Below are 22932 nucleotides of genomic sequence, written 5' to 3' on the forward strand. Positions count from 1 at the left end.
ATTGGACCGCAGCGGTGACGTGTGTCGACGTAAGACGTTTCTGAAGAATCAAGTTTTTCATTTTCATAAAAAATTCATCATCATCCCTGAAGGTTTATTCACCGTCTCCCATTGATGATTTAGGCGGGGAAGAGGATTTCTGGTCGGCTGCCAACACCAACAACAGGATGACGGATTGTTTTAAATGCTTCAACTAAACAATAACAACATAATATAGGAAGTTTATTGAATATGAACAATAAAACATTAAAAAAAAAACGAACATGAGCAAAATCTACATATATACAGTACATTATTGAGTCTTAAAGAAAGTTAGAGGAAAAAAATGAAAGTCATCTTAAAACGTGAAAAACAGATTTTAAGAACACTGATGAAAACAAATCTGGTGAAAAAAGCAATATATACTGAACAAAAAATATTAACACAGTATGTAATATATAACTAAATTCTGCCAATTCTTTTTAACATATGAGAATTAGTTTTTTTTTTGTTCCAACACACAACATTTCTACCACTGGATGGATGAAACAACCAAGTCCGCACTATAAGTATAAATGGAAAACAATAATGGGCAGATGTAATGTTATAGGACAGAAATCACAAGTCGGAAACACATCTGAAACACGTCAAGCTAATGAGGTTGTCATTGCTGGCTTGTGGAATGTATTACCACTTTTTCTAAAGGTCTTGATGAAGTTGGTGGACATTTTGGGGGACATGATTGTGCTTTGCCAAAGTGCCCGAAACTATTTTTCTGGACATTTAAGTATCTGTTTACTGATATGCCAGCATCCTGTCTGCTCTCAATTTTGTCTTGTCATCTGTGGCATACTTTCATTTGAATAAAGCTGCATTTTAACAAGACCTTTTATAGTCACTGGTATGTACTGGTCACACTATCTGAGCATTGTCTTTAAAAGCCACACCTGATCAGGATGTAGATTAACTTAATAGGCGAGAATTTGTCACCAGATGAAAAGCTTAAAAATACTTTTATGCACAAATGGTTAAAAGTAATATTTCTCTAATCAGAACAACACAAATTAAAAGTTTTTCACCTCAAAACAGAAGTCAGAAGACTATTTGCATGCTGTGTTTGTTTTTGTTCAGTGTATAAAATTTAAAATCTTTCTAGTATTAAACCAAGTTCCAATGCTACAAATAGCAAAAACTACAATGTATGGGTTTTCTTCGACTTTATGAATTACACATAATTATTCTGTATGTACAGAACACATCTTGACCTAAAAAAGTACTTGAGGCATAAATGAACAAATAAAAAAAACAACTGCATCTTGCAACTGTGATACACATATAAAGTTAATCACTTGCCCCTTTGCTTTCCCAGCATAGTTAGCCTTCATATCAGCTTGACTGCACTGCACAAGCAGACTCGAATTAGAAACACTCGTAGATAAGTGCTTGAAAGGCCTAATGCACCAGTGGCTTAGAAAAAGGTTTCCAGGCGGATCTTAAAGTTATTCTCCTGATGCCTCACTGCAATCCCATAGCGGAGCAGCATTTCTACATACGGAGGCCAGAATGTGTCGTCTATTGTCACATAAGGGTCGTGTGGTGTGTTCAGGACCTTGTTCATGAGCACCTGCAGACGTAGAAAAGATAGAGGAGACGAGGATCAAACACATCTGCAGTTCAGACAATTTAATAGGTTCTGAGTTGTATTTTGCGTTTAGTTATTAATTCACAATGGACCGATATGCTAAAGATTAAGATTAGGACTATTTGATAAGTGATGCCCAACATATAAATGTAACCTATTTACTTGTACATGCCATGTGCTGTGGTCACCAGGATACTCTAACATCTGTTGCTAAGAAGTGTCATTTTCTAGCCCTGTGAACCTAAGCAGCCTTCAAAAAAACGTTTAGTACTCTTTGTTCAGTATGGCTGTCCTTGTCCCTTGCACTCTGAGGAAAAAATGTGACTGTATATCTATGTGTACGACTTGCCTAAGTGGACATTTTTCATGGAATGTAGGTAAACTGGGACTTAAAGCCCCCACTCTTATCCTGTAAGAAAGAATTTGTACAATTGGTTGTTGATGATGAAAAAATCTCTTAAAATAAATTTTCTAGAATCTCTCATTACTACAAAACCTAACCGACAGATAAGCAACACCAGGTAGGATCAACAAAGCTAAATATTAAACAGTTTTATTCAAACATACAAACTATGTACTGTGTGAAAACCCACCTCCAGAATTTCATTGAGTGAAATCAGGTCTTCATGTATCTCATGTGCAATGTTCTGAAAATGAAAACAAAAGATTGTAAGAAACACTGGAGCTGTAACAACACAGATTTCAAATGTAAAGCAGGTCACTGCACCTTCTTCTTCTTGCTCGCACTGGACTCATTTTGAGGAAGAGGAACATGCTTCTCCAGGATGTCACCCAGCGACTCCATCAGCCTTTCCTGGTAGACCTTCATCTTCTGGATTTTTGCCTTTGTGTCCTGTAATACACTGTGGTACACATGCACATTATAATGCTGTTTTCAGGGATTTTATAGTTGAATTTGAGCATGTTACATTGTTTCATCTATGCAAAACATCATCCTCCTCTTTTTACATATCTTTTTACATACAGTTGTCCCTCGTCTATCGTGGGTGTTACGTTCCAGACCCCCTGCAATAGACGAAAATCTGCGAAGTAGCGACCGTATTTATTTTATTATTTACATATATTTTGAGGCTTTATAGACCCTTCCCACACACCGCACAACACCGCAGACCAACACTAAGCACAGCAATCACACGTCTATGTAAAACGGACAAGGCCAGGTGCTGAATGCTGCTATACACGGGAGACAGAGGAGACTGTGAAAAATTTGTGATGCAGTGACACCTCGAAAAGTGAAGTACGACATGGTGAGGGACCACTTTACCTCCAAAACTGCACTTCTTTCATTTAGTGGGACTTTACCATCATTCTCACCTGTACTCTGATAATTTCTCCTTTTCCATTTGCAGTCTTTCAACATGATCACTGGCAGCTATCAGCACGTCCTTCTTCTCCTCCAGCCACTTCTGTTCACTATTAAATATACATGACACTTTCAGAAGAGAAAAAAATGGAAAGGAAAAATATCTCTGAAGTATTTATATGCTCTGAGGAAGGACAGTAATTAATTAAATGCCTGCTGTGTTATCAAAAGGTTACATACAGTTCTTTACTCTCTCTCAGTTTGTCTCTCTTGGCTTCATAACAAGAAACAACCATCTCAAGTTCAGAGCACAGCTTCAGCATCTGTAAAAAGCACGTTAGGGAAATTGATTGTATGAAAGTAGTTCTGTATTTAATCTGGAATTTTAGCAGGAAATATTTCTCAGTGTTACATTTTACACATACCTCCTCTTTTCCAGCTTGAAATAAAATTTCAGGATTTTGTGCGAGCACTGGGTGAAGCAAAAATAAAAAAGTAAAATAAAAAAAGTAAAACATGTTAAATATAGAACATTTTATATCAAACATTTAAATCTGAAAGCCTGGAATCACATTTTAATAGAGTCACGAAATGTGAAAGTCTTGATTGATTAGCAATATTTGACACGTCCGCAGCTTAAAACTGTAGCAGTGATTTGTGATATTAATATTTTAGTAGTAAATACTTAGATTACATTATGGTTACAGCTTTCACCACAGGATGAACATAGGACTTACATTTGGGCTCCACTGTCAGCCACTGCTTCAGTTCAGATTCTGTTGCCATCAGTCTGTTAACTGACTATTGGAGAGGAAAATCCACAATTTATCACATTTGTAAAGGATGATTACATTATGTATTTAAATAAATAAATGTCATATCATTTACATAAAAAAACAAATTGTCAGACAGTATTTTGTAAAGTGTGAAATAAACACATTTTGTTGAAAATCATAATTCTGAAGAAGCTATTTTTATATATTGATTTCAACACTTCAGCCTGAATGTATCTCAGTAAATTTAGTTTATTCAGCGGATTATAACCCCCCGGAAAGATGCCAATTTAAAACTCCAAGGGACAGAGAAGTAAAAGAAGAGAAACTGACACTTTTCTTTCTTATTTGCTTTGAATAAAAACTCATAAGTAAAAACCTTTACTGCATGGCACAAAAATAAGTTTTGCAAAGATCTGGTAATGTCTCAGCTGGAACTGTATCAACAAGTACGTAGGAGGACCCAGATTTTTTTTTGGAAGATGGCTCACTTGGACTGAAGACTGATTCAGACAAATATTGGCAAGTTGGGATGAGTCACACTGAAGCAGTGCGACGTGTACACAAGTATTTAGTTTGTGTGGTGTGAAACTCATGAGGGCCGAATTGATCAGATCTTAAGATTATATGCTATTTAACATCACCAATTAAGTTATGCCCAGCTGCCCCTTTAGGGACACCGTTTAAAAAGCTTTCTCTCATTTTGTTCCATGGAGCCTCCCTTTAATGCTCAGCATGCTTAAAGTTAGTGGTGCTAGAATATTTAGGTTTGATGAGCTTTTTTATGGCATTGAGAAACAACATGCTCATAATAAAGGGCATCTTTGGAACAAAATGTCTTGATCATTTCATTAAAGTTTTTTTTTGTTTTTTTTTTTTTTTTAAAACAAAGATTATACCTCATGTAACCACAGAACCTTAACATGTACAAGCAGAAATCCAGAATATTCTTTGAAACATTAAATTCAAGTTTTGTCAGTAAACTTAAAGGGCCCATAAATGAACATTCTGGTATGATCATCTCACCTGTTCTAGTGGAGTCTCACAGGAATCTTGTTCACACAGTATAATCTCATTCTGAAGCTGCAACAGAGAAAGAGTCTGCAGTTTGTACCTTTTAAACACATCCAACAAATTATTAAAGGTTTGATACTGTGCCCCTATTCAGCAAATAAATTAAAGTCTGTGCAATGTGAGACAGACAGCATGAAAACACAGAAACCCACAGAATCCTTGTTTATTGGTGTCAAATTAGTATTAAATTTTCCACCATCTCTCAATGTCCTTTGGTAATACAGTTTCCACAGAGCTCTGACCTGTGGACATACAATCAAAACTTATGGTACCGTTAACCACACTAGCCATACATTGTGCAAACACTAACGGTTTTCCTATTGTTGTTGTGACATTTTCATTAATAATAAAAGTAATCCACTGGGTCTTCAGTTCATCAGATGCTGTGAATGCATAGAAACACTTTCATTCACTCTTGCAGCCAACAACAAACCATTTGGTGCACTTTGATTGAGGTTGGGGCTTGAAGAATAGCAGAAGTAACCATTTTCATATATTTACAGGTTTTACTTTACACCTTCAAGTTTAAAATAGCCCCAAAACACAATAAAACATATTTTCACCATATGGGACCTGTAAAGTCATGAGGTAAAAAACATGTGTTTACCTTTTCCAGCTGAGCAAACTGATCCTCACACAGGTCCAGCAGCTCAGACTGAGCAGCTTCTGACAGCTGGCCGCCTGCTTTCACCTCAGCCTGAACATGGAAAACAGACAGATGTGAACTTGGGCACTTTTAAATGTACACAAAAAAAAGTCAGCGCAGAGACCTGTACTACAAAGCAGGATTTGGGGTTATCAAGGTGATTCCAGGTTTAACTCTGGGTTTTTGGTACTAGAGATCAGATCAGCAAATATAGAGGCCAATTTTATTGATCAATTAGTTCTCTTTTAAAATGTCATCAGAATTAGAAAACCTAGCAGAGCTCGTGTGCAGGTACAGAGAGGGAATAAGAGTAAGTACAGGGTTTTAGAGGTACAAGCACGGTTATTTCATTGCTCTATATGCCAATTTAGAGCAATATTTTTTTAAAACAATAACTGATTAAAGCACTATAGCCTTCCACTTCATAGGATTTGCAATAAGCCTAATTATAAAGTTGACTCACGTTTTTACATTTGTTCTTTATTTGCTCCCAAAAACAAACAAAAAAAAGACATAACATGAGAAATGCAGCACCTCGTAGAAATTTGTAAGTACAATACATTGCTGAAATAATGTTAAAATAAGGCTAGAATGGAACAGTAAAAAGTAATGCTGGCAATGATAGTGAGGTAATAAGTAATGTCACACATTATAATGAAATACTACACATAAAAATAAAACATTGCACCTGAAAAAAATAAATATTGCACATTACACTAACATTGTTCTCATGAAAGTGAAATAGCACACATGTAATGAAAATACTGCACATGAAAATAAAATGTTACATGACACTGAAACTGATTCTGCACAAGCTTTTGAGAATAGGAATATTGAAAATGATATTATTGTTCACATCTACGTGTCAGCTTTTTTTCATCTTTCCTTCCTGACAACTGTTTTTAACCTGTATTATAAAATTAAGATTATACGTTGTTCTTCTTGAGAGAAGTATGTAAATTTGAATTATGTTTTATGTTTATTTTTTGTTTGCATTCAGATCGTAACACCACCAGTTTTGCTGCTGAAAGAATAAAACTGTCTTACACAAAAAGCTACAAGGGCACACTAAACACTCCATTGATCTGACAGAATATACAGCTATAGGAAGATGTACTAGTGTCCTAAAAATCAAAGCTCAAGACTTTTCTGTTTGTCACTGCTTTTCTACTATAGCTTATTTTAACTTGTTTTACATGCAAATTGGAATTTTATTTTTAATATATTTCTAATTTTCCTTTCCTTTTCTATATTTTATTTTTCATTTTAATTGTGCTCTTTTATGCTTATCTGAATGCTTCCAATGTTTTAATGTAAAGCACACTGAGTTTCCCTCGTGTATGAAATGTTCTCTACAAGTAAAGCTGCCTTGCATGCTTATTTCGTAGTTATACTAATTTCCCTGTTAACATACACAGTCTGTAGTTTTGTTTTTTTCAGTTTTCCGTCCTGCTTTGGCTGCTGCATCTGTGTCACTTTTAGCCTGTGTTAGGTGTTTAAAATCTTCGTATTTCTCTGATACCATAGCTTACTCCTCGTTGGTAAAATATGCCTCCTGGTGCCAGTTTACCTGTCCGTGTTTGTGATTGGTCACCTGCTGCCAGCCCCGCCTCTTTTATGTGAACGCGCTTGTATCCAGGTTCACTAACCCTGCTTGCCTTAACGAGTTGGTAACCAGCTTCAAGTGACCGCATGTCTCCACTGTTGTTCGGTTAAGTTAAGCCATACAACGAAAAGATACTCTGGGTAAGTCGGATTTGCTTCGTAGTGCTTGTTAGCTATCAGCTAGTTAAGGTAAAAGTTGAACTGAGACGAGAGTGCATGAGCACAACCTATATTCTGTATAATAGATGACAAAACAGTGCGTGGTTTGTTATTACGTGCATCTAGAAATCATTTAAATGTATTCAGACGACGCGTAAACTTACCATATTGATAAAATCCACAGGTTTTCTCCACTTCTCGGACCACAACAACAGATGCTGCTGCTTTTTCAAAATACCGCCAACAGTGATGACGTAGGAGATGCGACAGAGGAGTGTTGGTGAGTGTTGATGTTGCGCACAACTGCGCAGATGCGAGGAATAGAGTTTAAAGACACTAATTTCTTTGAAGATTTAGAATTTACACACAAAATAATTTGTTTAGCTTACAAAATACAGTATACAGCAAAAGAAAATGTTTTATTCATTTTTCCTGTCTGTGGGCTCATTTTTCACTGCACACACTGCTATGTAAACACCACAACCATGGCAAGAAGTAGAGATAACTCAAAAATGTATTGTGTACATTATGACACAGTTATAGTCTCACAGATCTCCAGAGAAAAACAATTTGAATTTCTTTGATTGCCACTGAAATGGAAAAAATTGGACTCAACATGTTTTGAATTTTCCCAAGTGTTCATGGGTGCAACCAATATCAGAAAAAAAATCTGTGGTTCTCCACTCTATAAATATTTATCTTTATACATCTTGAATTTGTTTCCATACAATAAAACTGATATTGATTCTTCTTCTGTCTGTCAACGCCGCCTGTAGTGCAGCCGAAAGGTCCCAAAATTGTTGTCATGTGACTTTTGTACACTGAGACACACAGAGTAATATTTGTATCGCTGAAATATGCTGCTAATCCTTCTGTCATGTGGACTACAAGTTCTTGTTGTGCAGATTTGGTGAGGTGAGGCTACAGAAAGTGTTATCCATGTGTTCAAATGAATTGGACAGTGAGTCAGTCTTGGACAACAGAGTGAAAAACTGAGAGAGGAGAACTATTATTCTCCCGAACATGATTTCATTGGCTCCACAGAAAGAAAAGTTCACTGAGAGAGCAAGTTATAAAGAAAAAAAGACTGCGATCTGTAGCACTTATAAAGATACGACCAATATTTACCTAAATCAAACTTGTTAAATTGAATTACCCAATTACCAAGAATGACAGTTTTTCAGGACAAAACTAAATTCTGTATTTTCTTGGTGATGACATTTCTGTCAAAATGTGGAGTGAAAATCAGCACGGTCACATGGTGCTGTAATGAGCTGGCTCAATATTTGCTTCCCTTTTTTATGAATTTTATTTTGCCCTTCTCACTATTACCATGACACTCAAATACTTGATTGTATGTCATGGTATAACATACACTTTAATTTTTTTAAAAGAAGGCAGTATTTTGGTCGCTGGGGTGCCTACATAATACTTTAAAATAACAGGAAAAATAACCTCATAAAGCTTTCATTTTTCATTGGATCATGTGCATTTTTTGACTTAAATGTTTCATTATGTGTTTTTGCATGTGTAAAAAAATTAAAGTAGACAGATAGTATTGTTAACATATAGATCTATGTAAAATTAGACAACCAATACATTTTCCTGTTGTCACTACTTGTTGCTCAACTCAAAATTGAGTTAGTTTCATCTATTAAATATAAAAGAAATATTTTTGAAATTCAAATGAAAATTTTATGGTAAACTAAGAAAAAAAGTTTTTAAAAAATGCTGATTTTCTAAAAAGGTGTATGTTATTTTATCAGGTACACTTTTGTGTTCATGCTAAGATTACATTTGCTCACAGAGTTCAACTGTAAATCTAATACAATCCCCTTAATTAACCTGATTGTGATCAGGCAAGAAGCCTGTATATTATCATACGTGATTAACACCTAGACACACGCACACACACACACACACACACACACACACACACACATCATGGCTGGTTAACTGCTCACTGTACTGCAGGTCATCGTCCTTTAAACACCAGCAGGTGTCTCTGTTTGTCTCTCTGCTCAGAAGCCAAGCAGCTGACTGCAGTCTGCAGCTTGTCATCATTTGCACTTCTTCTATTTTCTATCTTTCCAAAGCAGTTTAACATTTCATTTCACAGTCTGAACACTAACAGTTTTTTGTAACCAGTATGTTTTGCTCTGACATGTAATTTTAACGAAGAGTCCATCATATTGGGATGTGCGTCCGTATGACTACCCCAATATTAGCCACTGATTTCATTTTGCCTATTCAATTATCTTTCTTGTCTTTTTTGCTTTCTGTGCGACAAAGAAATTTATGGTACTTATATTTTTAAATTACTTCACCACTTCCTCCACAATTTTATCATTTTTGCCCGCTTTAATTCTTGTTAAATAAGTTTATTTACAATATTTTCTTCGCTGCCACATATTTATGTGCTGCTGGTGACTTGCAGGGGTTTTTGTAACGTGGGGATTTTCTTTTCTTTACATTATTTCATAAAAACACTGATCTACTAACACTATGCTTGCATTATTCTTTTTTTTTTAAAGCAGTATGATCCCCGTGGTTCAGATTTAATCTACCTGCAGACTTTACTAGCCTTCCTGTTTTCTCACAGTGTATATCTAGAAAACGTGATCTTTAAACCATCCTCTTTGTTATTTTGCTGCCTTACAGTGGTTTTTATCACCCCAAATGAACTGTACCAGCTGTGACAGTCTGTAAAAATATCTCTTTCCTAATTTAAAGATTGCAAAATGTACAAAATGCAGCCATGATGCAGCCTTTTCTCCACACACTCTCTTGTTTATTTATCATCCACCAGCTCATAGATTTGCTGTTATTTGGTTGCATTTCTATTGATGTATCTGTGCATTTGTTTCAACAAAACTGGATAAACAATTTCCTCCAGATAGTCCGAGAGACTCTCTCTGGATGTTTAATTTTAATGGAGTGGACATAGAGCAGCCGCAGAGTCTGAGAGAACATGTTTTCGTTTTTCCATGTTTTCTAGCTACAGCCCCAAAATCACATAGCCTTGATTATTTGAATGATCAACTAGAATTTGATTAATATGCAAATTTCTGAGCAAACCCGTTCCATTTGAGCCTTCAGCGCAGCCTAATTAATCAACAGTTAAAGGAAATTAATACATACATCAATTCTGTCAGGAACATGCTTAGTTCAATCGCCCGTAAAATTGAAGTTTGAAGTATTAACTGGCTCCACAGGAAGGCTATGATTAAAACTCTACATTTCGGCTCTATTTAGATATATAGAGTGATTTAACTGCAGGCAAATATAAAGTCATTTACAGATCTCCTTTTTACACTTATTCAATAATAATAATAATAATAATAATAATAATAATAATAATAATGAACCAGGGACTATTGTAATCTATGCATTATTTTCATTTTTCAGCAGTTTGTTTTATTTTTTAGATGACTACATGGAAAACATAATTAATTTTGATGCACTTTTTGCTGTCACTGGCCTCAAATATGAGTTTGCACTTTGCACCTGACACTGTTTTTTTCACAAATAATAAAAGAGAGAGAGAGGCACAGAATATAAAAAAGGGGAGGGGAAGAGATGAAAAGAGAGAGGGCTGTACTATTGTTTCAGTAGGGACTCATGCATCAAACTTCAATTTTCCGGACGATTGAAGTAGTGATTTTTTCTATCTTGAAGTGAAATACTGAAATACACTTAAGACCTCCAGATTAATTACCACGAAGTGGTCCCTCAGACTGTAGTATTACTTATCACCGGGCCCGCCTGACAAGCCCTCATAAAATAAGCAAGTGAAATCCATAAACTTAGCCTGCCTTAACACTCTCTCCCTTCATAAATATGCTTGATTCAGGATAGGCTCCAGAACACACACACGCACACACGCATACACACACACACACACACACACACACACACACACACACCACAAAATAAACTTTAAACTGACATGTTCATATTTGCAGGTCAATTTTCAAAGTAATTGAATAGATTTTTGTCTTTGCACCTTTAAAATGAAGGGTTACCTTGGATTTACGAATAAATATGAATTACACCAGATTAAAACCTTATTTTGCTTTTGTAATGAGTATATAAACATTTAATTAAAGGGTTCTGATTTAGCTTTCGGAGGACATGAAGACTTTTTTGCACAGTATTTGCTTGCAATTAGAACTTCTCCTTTAAGACTTATTCTGCATTATTACCACTGTGTTTTATTGAGTTATTATTCATTATCTAATTATATACCAGTATCCAGCTATGGATGTTGTTGACAAATACATTAATAAACACATATTTGGTCACAGTTATAACCTGTTATAAACCATACTGCCTATAAAGGCAAAATAAAAGAGTTAAAGTCAAGAATATTTATAGGGCTAATTTGCCTGCAGAGCTTTTACAATAACTTTGGTCGTATTAGGAGCTTACAGGCCTATAAACTTATTCAGGTTGACCTGAATGTAAAAAATATATATATAAAAGGGAGAGGGGAAAAAAGCAAACACTATAAAACAAGCCACAAGAAGACAGCTCCACTTATCGTTTCTGTTAACAAAGAGGGTTAAACGGGAGGTTGCCTTTTGAGTTGTTCTTCTTCTGGGCACTCTGTCTTTCTCACATCACCATGTTTTCAGCTTCATTAAACTCCTTAAAGACAAAAGAAATCAAAAGGCAGAAGAAGCAAAAGAAAAAAGAGAGAGATGAGAAGAAAACAAACAAAAGGGCTCCCTAACCAGACTTTGGCATAAATGTCACAGTCTAAACTCTTTATGGCTCCCTGCTTAACATTAAAAACACTTTCAACAAAAATCCATTTCTTGTTTAGGAAAAAAAAAGGTTCTTGGACAGAAGTCAAACATATTATTCCAGAGCTTAAAAAGGCACAGAAAGACAAGCGGCTCACAAAAAGGGGCAGTTTCATTGTAATTCATTGACTTGTTCAAAACGCCAGGCTGAAGAAAAGGGCCAGACATTAATAGCCGCAGATGCCCTCATGAAGGGAGAGTCTATGTAGGCATTATGGCCTTTGTTCGCACCCAGTTAAACTGTTTAAAAGGAGGGTTAACTCAATCCATCAAATTGTCTGAAATTGTGAGGAAATTTCAAAAACCATATGGCTTCCAAACGTTTGCGTCCTTTCTGTGCGGTGGGACACACTTGTCTCAGTATTGCTGCCTGCGGGGGAGCGGCCCTGCTCCTTTGTGGCTCGTCCCATCAGGGGAACGCTGCTCATTTGTCCCCACTTTTCATGCTTTACGCACAAAATTACGGCCCAGTCCCGCAGAACAAAAAAAGAGAAGGGGGTCTAATAAAGGACCCGGGGAAACTGGCCCAAAACTTTGTGTTTTTGTGCCATCCTTCGCCTTTTTTTTCTCTCCCCCTGCACCAGATTTGTGTTTCTCACATAAATTTTTGCCACGAATGGAGAAACACGTCTAAGGGTCAAGAAGCCACGATACGCATTTAAAGCATGTGAAAGGGGACGTGAGATTCCGGGCCACAAAATGTTTAGAGCATCCTAGCAGAAAAAAAAAAATCACACAAAGGGGACAAAATAAGTTCAGCATAATAACTCTAAATAGGCCGCTTTTGATGGGCTTTACACGGCCACATTTGGCAAGGAATCATTTTTTCCTGCCTTCAATACTAAAAGAATAACAGGCCTTTATACCCACAATAATAACAGTTTTCAAAAAAAAAAAACAGTTCGATATTAATTCAAGACATAAAAGAAATCTTCAGAAAAGCCATTTTTATTCCCATAGTAGCCTATATACATTACAGTCTGTGCATTGGTTTTTCAAATAATGTCCTGATTTTAGAAAGGCACTTACAGGTGTACAAAACATAACAAATTTGAACTGTAAATCTATTGTATCCAAACAATAAATCTATAAAGTGTAGCCTAGAGCTCGTCAAAATCACCGCAGTAAGTAGCTGCTGTTTCTCGCCATCGGTTGAGCATTTTCCATAACTGTGAGTTTGCCTTTCATCATCATCATCATCATCATCATGCACTGAAATCTACAGTTAAATAATAATGATGCTGATGATGAAGAGGAGGAGAGGAGGAAGAGCCGGCAGTGACACAGTGACTCAATGGCGATTTTGGCTCACAGAAAATACAAAAGCAATTAAATTAAAAAAGGAGAAGTAGAAATAAATAGATAATGATCACAAATCAAATCATGCATTTACATGCAAAAAATATGGAAAACTGGAGCACTTTCATTGTTGGGTGTATTTGGAGAGAGAGAGGGGGAAAGCAACAGAGCAGGTGTGTGTGTGTGTTTGTGTGCGCGTGTGTTTGAATGCATGTGTCTGTGTGTGTATGTGCGCGCGCGTGTGTGTTGGCCTATGCTGTAAAAAAATAATAAGTTACTCGTGTCATTTCAGACCATATTGCTTTGATCGAAAGAAGTCTGCTAACAGTTCGCTAATGAATACATTGTAAAATACCACTGCATATCTTGTTCTGTGTTCATGCTTCACTATGAATATCTGTGCCGATATAAAAGTCATTACATTTTGGTACATGTTCTGAGATATGGTATACAATATAAGCAGTAAGTTACAAGTCCTCGGTGGGTTTTTCTTTCTTTTTCTTAAATCGCGTCTCTGTATGTTTGTGTGTTTGCGCGTCGGAGCTCCTCGCTGCGCCATCAGTCATCCACATCAATCTCCACGTCCTCGTCCTCCGAGCACTCCTTGCTCGTTGTGTGGTCTGAGAACGGAGACAGCGGCGATGTCCGCAGTTTCTGAGCGAGCTCGAGCTCCTGCTGGCCTCCCCGCACGGGGGACTCGGCGCGCGGGTGGCCCAGCGTGCCGTTTGCGCATTTCTCCAGATCCGCCAGCTTGGCGAGCTTGTCCAGCGGGACCTGGCCGACGGCCTTGGCCGACTCCACGTCGGCCTTCATCTCCTCCAGGTCCCGTTTTAGCTTGGCCCTCCGGTTCTGAAACCACGTGATGACCTGCGCGTTCGTCAGGCCCAGCTGCTGAGCGATCTGATCCCGGTCGGCCGGGGACAGGTACTTCTGGTACAGGAAGCGTTTCTCCAGCTCGTAGATTTGGTGATTGGTGAACGCCGTTCGAGACTTCCGACGCTTCTTCGGAGTGCTTCTCTGGCCGAACAGAGTCATCCCGTCCCGGCCTGTGAGGGAAAGAAGAAAGAAGGAGGCTGTGTGAGAATCTTTGGTTCGTGCAGGTGCAGGAATTCTTCTGAAGTGTGCGCGTAAAAGTAACCCGAACGCACAAAAATAACAATGAAAATGATTCTGTCCAAGAAAAGATAATGCCATAACGTCCTTGCGGGGATAGGTAGTTACAAGAATATTACACAGACACCGCTGGGAAATACTGAGCACCAGACACACTATAGGACATAAAATTAAAGAAAAGCAGGAGCGATTCATTTTTTGGACGAACAGAAAAATTACCACGCCTTTCTTCCATTACAGATTTTTAAACACAAGAGTAAATTTTAGCTCCTGCTATTAAACAAGCACAAAGCTCAGTGTAGATATAATCAAACTAATTTTTAATCTGCTACAGGCCCTTTAAAAAAGATTTAAAAGATTTAATTCGATGCGTAAAATCTGAAAATGTCGTGTGCTTTTTGGTTTGGAGATTTACCTTCCGCAGCCTGTAACACGCTGACTTCCAGCCCCTTGAAGGTCTTGCTGGCCAGCTCCTCCAGCGCGCAGAGCGGAGAGGTTTGGGTGAGCAGAGCCCGGCTGGACAGAGGGATGCTGGACGGACGGTGCTTCTCAGAGGACGAAATTAGATGAGCCGTGCCGCAAATTGTGTAACTTCGTTTCACCGACGGTTTGTTCAGGATGTCCTCGATGCTGAAGGGGGTCAGCGGCTTGTTGGAGTTGGCAGGAGGCGGCAAGTGGTCCAGCGGACTTCGCCTCCTGTTTTCCACTGCATCACATTTGGCCACTTCTTTGGATGTCATCATTGGTTGTACGCAGAGTTTATAGGACTTGGTTGAAAATATTCGGAGGTCAGAAACGTGGAGAGAAAAGTCACATAACAGTTTTGGAGATTCGGGGGACAAAAACAAAGATAAGGAGGAAAAGAAAATCTTATTCCAAAATGGGATGCGCTCAAAGTGTCGATCCTCGGGAGCAGCAAGTCCGCAGGAGTGAGTTGCCTCCCTGAAAATGGCGAGGTCCAAAGAGTTGACGATTACTAACAAGTTATCATTGATTGGTAGGTAATCAATTATCTCCAGTGGCACTTTCGCCCTCTTCCCTTTCACTCTTTGACTATGTTGCAGTCCAGTGCGGGGCTTTTTGCGACTGGGGGTGTCCCATTAATTAGGACGCATGGCTGGAAGGAGGAGGAGCCCGGCGGAATTATAATGCTTTGTGCTCTTATCATCTTTGGTCTAATTTAGTCGTGTGGTGAGATACCAGAATAGGTATATGGGGTAAATGAGGGGAAGCAGAGAGAGAGAGGGAAAGAGAGAGGGAGAAAAGAGGGAGATTGGGGAGAGAAATCACAATCTGTAGCCAATTTATGCGTTTTTACGCGCAAAAAAGTTCAGTTCAGCTTCTGCTCTTCTATTTAAAAGTATTTGGATTATCCGGATGATCTGAAAAAGACAAGTCGACTCCTGTTACTTCAGGTGCCGCAGCTATAGTCAGAAGGATGTTTTTCCTCGACCCAAAGCGTGGATGATCCTTTGTTTTGTAAAGGTAATGTGGAGCTGGGCCATATATCAGCTCTGATGATACCTCCTCTGGGGCGGGAGGGAAGGAGCAGCATGCGTCCCTCTCAGCAACGCCAAACTCGGGCCATAACTCAGGCAAAAGGGCTCCTTTTATATCGTACGAGAAATATTTCATTTCCTCTCAAATCTCCCCCGCATCCTGCAGGTTTGACACGATGGCTTTATTTTGGCGCTGAGCTGACAAAGTAGTGTGCGACAGAGAGTGTATTTGCATCGGCTGTGCGGCGAAATATGCGTTTTATTTACCATTAAAATTCCTATTTTTCAAAATGCAATGGGAAAGGGACATTTAATTTTCGTATGATGATATTTCAATTTTCATTTAGTCTTTACAATAACAAATTTAAGTTAATTGTAAAGATACTGTATTGTTAAAAAAGCGAAATTCTAAGGATGCACTCGTAGAAATGTACTAATATCGTTATTTTTATTAACCGTTTGTTGTCATTTTTTTCTTGATAATGCTGCTGTGTATTTATTCATAACGAATGATAAATCAAGATGCTGTAAATCAGTTTCACAGTGATTATAGCTTCGCGCCAGTAAGAAATAAAACATGATGATGATGATAATGATGATGAGGAAGACAGAATGAGCACAAGGTAAATGTTGCTCTTTAAAAAAAAAATTCGATTTTGTTTTTCTGTGTCAAAACATTAGATGAAATCGAATTTCAGCAAATGCTTTTTAGCTATTTTCGAGGGTGTTTTCTATAGTGGTGGAGAAAAGGCTAACGTGAAATAAAAGTGTTTTCTTTTAGAACTGCCTGCTTTCCATTATCAACATCCCTCGCGCTAACATTTAAAATAACAGATAACACTGTAGTTTCATTTCAGCCAAACGTTCATTTATGTTTTCGTTTTTTATATAAAAAGAAAAAAAAAGAGAAACTGTCAGTTTGCAAAGGGCATCTGAAGTTATGTGGCCAGTTTAACTTTATCAGGTTATGAGGAGGAGAAAGAGAGAGAGAAAAAAACAGCCAGACAGTTTATATTTGCTGCTGGTGGGGGGTGAGATCTAATTTCAGTGGTAACTGCTCTTTGGATGTTTGCTTGAAATATAAGCTGCTACTTCTGAACACTGTTTTATTTGCTTTGTTTTTTTGTAACTTCCAAATAGATGAGTGTATTTTTTTTCAATTTAAAAAAAATCTTACTTGAATGTACATTTGGCAATAAACAAAACTTCAACTGCTAATGCTAACAAACAAACACTGCTTCCCAATTTACAACCTGCACAATTCTACCACAAACTGCATCCAAAAATAAATTATCATCGTTGAAAACACAGTCATTTTCTTTAGCAAACATTCCCAAAACTAAACCATAAAATACAGTAAATTGCACACAGGTTGAGCCATTGTGGAAATGTACATTATAAAATGAAGGTGACTATTTTATGTGTGTGTGTTTCCATCCAGCCGAGCTTTAGAAGGATCCCAGTGTTCAGAGCTGTACAAGCCTGTTTATTAAAGACGGATATTTGTGGTGGTGTGTCATCATCTCTGTGTCTCACTTGCCAAGGTCAACGACATGGCCTGCCTCTCAGCTCTCCTTCAGCCACACAACTTAATCTCTTAAAGTACTAGACTGTGCAGGGGACGTTTGTTGGCAGGGGACGGTACAAATTACGTCACAGACTGTCCTGAAAATCACTCCATCTCCTCTACCCCATGTTTTCCTGCATCTTCATGTAATTTTGACATCTCTGGAATGAATTGGTATTGAATTTCTATCTGTAGCACATCCTAAAAAAGTCAAACTTACCATAATCCAGCAGTGTTAGTTTATTGTATTCACAAAATCCTGTAATCTGTTCCTCCTTGGACATTTATGAATGCATAAAGAACACAATAGCAATGTTTCTTCCCAACCAGGTGTTGATTTAGGCTTTCCACACTGCGGTCTGTTAGCTTAAAGTGCCACCCTGCAATATGTGTTAGTGACCTCATGCAGGAGGAGACACAGTGCTCACTGAAGGCTCAGACTGCGATTAGACAGCTGCAGGGGAAACTGTCCACATTGTAGCCATTTTGTGAGACCCCAAAGATGGGTGTCACGTCTCCCCTCTCCCAAAGGCCTGCCAGTTATCTCACATGACACCAGATATAGATACACTCAGAGGGGCTCAGATGTGTCTCTCTGTTTAAAACATGTACTGTATAAATCACACGTCATTACCAGAGGTCACTGGCTGAGGTACACCATTGGAGGGTTTCATCGCGAGGGCCAGTCTGGTTGGAGGAGAGTGGATTTATCTGGCAGTCGGATCTCTGGAGAGGCAGCCATATTTTATGTGACTAGAGATGTAATAACAGGCCTCTGACAAATCCCCGACGGCCCGACTTCTCCTGCCTTGCAGTGCAGTGCAGTGCAGTGCCAGTGCTGCTGGAACAGCACATCATAAGCAGCACCATTATCACTGTGGTACTCATGGACCGCTCTGTGCTGCTCTGCAACCTGCGTTTGTCTGGGCTCAAACGATTGCTTTCAGAGGCCTACAAATCACTGCAGATCATTTTATGCTTTAGAGTCTTTCTTTAATATGCCTAAATTCAGGATTTTTTTATTGACTAAAAACCATAATTGAATTGTATAGCATACAAGCAGCATATGCAACACAGTAATGGCAAAACAGTGGCACCTGCAGGGATGAAGTGCAGCGAGAAATACTTTAAAGTGAGACAATGTCCCTTTAGAACAGCAAAGGGGATAATGCAAAAATGTAGGGACATAAATAGAAAAATAAGCAAGAAGTAGGATTCCTCTGAATGTGGAGTATTGCACAGTGTTATTCTATATGTAGAAAAACATTACACATTGAACTAGTAAGTTAACATTAAATGTCACACTCTAGTAAACAATAAAAGGTGCTTTTGTTCAGTTCAATACAGGCAATTGTTTTGCTATGCAGCTCAATATGGTCTGGTATTAGGACGGCTAATGTTAGCAAACATTTAATATTTTTGTGTTTTTTCTTTTGTGTGTGCCACCTAAAAATCTTGCATACTTGTGTTACAATTTACCATTATTTGGTGCCACAATGCTATTGAGCCCAAGTTACATACAGCTGCTTTAACTGAAGTAAAGCATGACTTTTTGCTTGAGTTGGCTTCCATCAGTGGTTTAAATCGTACTTTGGCAAACACAACTCTCTTTGACTGTGAAGAAACTTCCCATCAAAAATTCTGCAGTGTTTGAGTGACTGTTATTACACGAATGTGTTGCTGCTCAAAATTTTAAATGTAAGTTTTCTTTATTTTGAGCATGCATGAAATGTTTTTAATCTCCACCTTACTGAGGTGGCAGCAGAAATCCTAAAGACAGTTTTTTAAACCTTGGAAGATTAAAGCAAAAACTACCTGCTATAGGCAGATACCTTCAAATATAGGTAAGAAAACATCAGTGGCAAAAGATACATGCAAATTAGTTACTTTACTAAAAACATAAATATACTGTAAAGAAATCCACTAAAATTAAAAGCTAAACATCTTATTGAAGTAAGGGAATAATAACATCAAACTGTACTCAAACTGATTGAAGCAAAGTATTAATTTTGCAGAACAGAATATGTTCTGCTGTTTCTGGAATAATTTTAGTCAATGAATGAGCTCATTTTAGCAACTTTATTGGTTTGCTGTTTTGATAAAAAATTCTTTGTAATCTGATTATATTTTTCTTTGTAAAATCTTGGTGTACACAGTAGCTGTCTAATAAATAAAAAAAATGTACAAAATTTCCCGTTGAATTGTAATCAGATTTAAAATAGGAGAAAATACATTTTATACTCACCTCAAAATGATGTCAAAGTTTATTACGTGCATAAATGTACTTAGTTACTTTACATAAATAGAAAATATGCGTTTTTTTTTTAATTTGGGTGAATTGACCCTTTAAAAATTACACTTCATCATATCTGCTTCTTTCCTAATTAAAAATAAAATGTTGCTTTTATGAGATTTGATTGTTGAAAAAATTACAAGACTGACTCCCTGATTGCTTCCTACCCCCCATGCCACCTTAAAAAAAAAAGAATGAAAAAGAAACACTAAAATAGGATTGAACACAACAGTCAATAAATTATAAGTCCTGACATTATCCCCGAGCAAGGAAAAGCAAAAACAGGTGCACAGTCTCCCAAGAAATACAAGAAGTGCAAAAGTCACCCCATGCAGAGTGCATGATGCAGAGTTATTCTCTCCTTTAGGAACCTTGTCATGGGTCTCTGGCTGTCGTAATGCAAAATATATTCGCTGCTGTTGGACTATACAAAGAACCATTCAGTCAATAAATAGTTTGACACCAGCGTTTTAATGGTAAGAGCGTGCCATCATGTTTTGAAAACAATAAAAACTGTACCTGGGGCCGTAGGATGTGTTTACTGTATCTTACCTGGTGGAACAGTTGCTCATCTCGCTGCTCTGCCAGCCTCCAACAGACTGGCTGCTCGCCCCTGATCATACTGGTGTGGTTTGGGGCCTGTACACTTGTTGTTGGCGCAGCGTGAACATAAGCATTTCCTAATTTACAGAAGGCACATTTTGAAACTGCACATATGTGGCCATCGGAAATGAGTCCATGCCACGCCAGTTTTGACCATTAAACATCTCTAAAAACCTGCTTCACCTCACTTTTATCCTTCCTTCCACAATCTGCTCCCTTTATTTCAAACGCAGCCAGATTTACAATTATACCACAGCCACTTCCACATGTTTTTTTTTCTCTTTCCCTGTGCTGCTCTGGCTGCTGATGAATCCCTCCACAGCACTATGAATGCCATAGAGCAGCAGCAGCTAGTGCTTCATTTGAATGTTCCTCCTTTCTCATCTGCATTTCACCATAAAACACAGTAAGCAGTGATGCTGAAGGATTGTGTTATTCGGAATGGCCAGAGTGGAAAAGATTATTCATCGCCTTTGGTAATAAAAACTGCCAGAGGAGAACTGGGGAGAATTATGACAGCAATCCTTTAGTTTTTTCGTTTGTGGAGGCTGTTGTTTTTTATTTATTTTTTATTTTTTCTTATTCGTATTTGATGCAAAACAGGATAAAGAGCCCTTGAGGTGAATAACAACAGAAAATCCAATTTGCCATATTCCACAGTGTAAATACCAACTGCATTTCTGTTGATTACTCATATGTAAAATTGTAGATCAAACCGTATTTTTATGACTTGTTAGTTACTGTTTATCACTGGCTGCAATTACCTGCTCAACATTTTGTAACCTGCGATCCTTCATCATCCAGGCTTTAATCAGCTCAAAAAAATAACACAAACTATGCCGAGTTGTGCCTGCGTTTGCTGTTTTCAGCCACACTGCAGCTTATATAATGCAAACATGTATTCCAAATATGATAAGACCACAGGGCTACTCTAATTACAAGAAGTGGGTTTGGGTTGTGTTAATTCAATGCCCATAGGGGCTTTTCCAATATGGCCACATGGGACCAAATGCTGACAGGTCAGCTGTTCTTTCTGAGAGGAGAGGAATGTCTCTTTCTCCTCCTCTCTCCCTCTTCCATCACTCCCTCCATCCTTTGTCAATTATTTTCCTCCCTTTTCTTTCCTCTCCCTCACATTCTCTCTTGTCAAGTCTCCCCCGCCTCCCCCTACCAACACACACATGCATAAACACACAAACACTGTCTTTGAGAGATGGCCTCTGTCTTTCAATTAGCCTGCAATGGCCCTCTTACAAGGCTGGCGTCTGGCGAGTTAGGCCTGCAGCAGATGCTGCTGCGGATTGGCCGTTCATCTGCAGCCTGCAGACTGTATTGAATAGTCATTAGGGTGGAGCTGACTATTCATGACAGAAGAAGTGGCTTTGTGTGGGAGGGGATGCTACAACATCAGCTTATCTTTATTCTCTCGCTCTCTGTGGGGTTTTTGCGACATTCAAAGAAGGAAGGCGGCCCTGATCAGGAGGATAAACAGATAATAATGAAAATGTGACTCTGCTTGACACTCATCTCTAGTAGTATGAGCTCTCTTTTTCAAAATGATCAGGTTCTTGAAGTCTGTTACATAATTTTGATAAGAGAAAGAAAGAAAGAAAGAAAGCGGCAGCTACAGCGAACCTCCCCCCTGCTGGGTGAAACAGCCACGAGCCAGTCTGTTGCATGTGTGCATGATTTGTCGACTCTCAGTGGGTCCGTTCATGAAGCACCTGGCAACCCTGCACAGAGGAATATGGTGGCTGCCATGACCATACACCAACACATACACAACCATATGCCCCCATTGTCATTCCAATGAGCTCGGACAACATTCACTTTCGCCTCCTTTCAGCCAACTCTATCAATACAAACCCCATGTGGAGGGGCCCGGGTCAAGAGGGAGTCTCACTACAAAGTGGCTGCTGACACACACACACACACACACACACACACACACACACACACACACCCTCACTCTGTTCCTCCCCACTCCTCCCCTCCTAAACCCCCCGTAGGCTGGACTGAGGAAATGTGAATTAGCTTCATCAATGCAGAGGTTAACATTGCGCAAAGATGATGTTGACCTCTCGTTGTATTCTTGGTTTGATGTCTTTCTTAGGGGCCAAATGCTTATGAATAAAAATGGCGAGGGGAGAGGTTGACAAAGGGATTTGTCTGACTAATGCTAAAGGAGAACCCCTCAGGGAAAGCCTGGTTAAGCCCAACACCACTGAATCCTGCCCCCCTGCAGTATTATCAATCATGGAGCGGCTCACATGGCGCTGTTATTGTTTTTGCCATAATTGTGTCAGGATAGCTTCCATTTGTCTCTAATGAAAAGTGTCTGCATTCGTCATGCTAATGTGGTGACAACATAAATATTACACATGGCCACCTATAGCGCCTTCTTAAACGTGCACCATTAAAACATGCAGGAAACATATGTGTTGCCAGTTTGTGCCTTTGTGGTGATAAATAATTTAATTTCACTTTAATGGGTGGAAATTAAAGGGCTGGTTTACTCAAATTACATACACACAAGAAAAAAACACAT

At 38.4% G+C, this 22932-nt stretch overlaps 2 protein-coding genes across 2 annotated transcripts; both read right to left on the reverse strand.

Moving 5' to 3' along the window:
* Positions 1-201: 201 nt before the first annotated feature.
* cenpk (centromere protein K) lies at positions 202-7478 on the reverse strand. The gene is made up of 10 exons (XM_023266842.3): positions 7367-7478; positions 5400-5489; positions 4745-4801; positions 3683-3746; positions 3371-3417; positions 3186-3268; positions 2957-3055; positions 2349-2484; positions 2215-2268; positions 202-1603 (listed from the first exon to the last, which is right to left on the reverse strand). Exons 1-10 carry the CDS (start codon positions 7367-7369, stop codon positions 1448-1450), a joined length of 789 nt encoding a protein of 262 aa, XP_023122610.1. The 5' UTR covers positions 7370-7478; the 3' UTR covers positions 202-1447.
* Positions 7479-12942: 5464 nt separating this feature from the next.
* On the reverse strand, positions 12943-15867 carry lbx1b (ladybird homeobox 1b). Its single transcript, XM_023266841.3, has 2 exons — positions 14838-15867; positions 12943-14355 (listed from the first exon to the last, which is right to left on the reverse strand). The coding sequence occupies exons 1-2, from the start codon at positions 15163-15165 to the stop codon at positions 13868-13870; spliced, it is 816 nt and encodes a 271-aa protein (XP_023122609.1). The 5' UTR covers positions 15166-15867; the 3' UTR covers positions 12943-13867.
* Positions 15868-22932: the final 7065 nt, after the last annotated feature.

This window comes from Amphiprion ocellaris, chromosome 4, assembly GCF_022539595.1.
Source record: "Amphiprion ocellaris isolate individual 3 ecotype Okinawa chromosome 4, ASM2253959v1, whole genome shotgun sequence".
Lineage (NCBI taxonomy): Eukaryota > Metazoa > Chordata > Actinopteri > Pomacentridae > Amphiprion > Amphiprion ocellaris.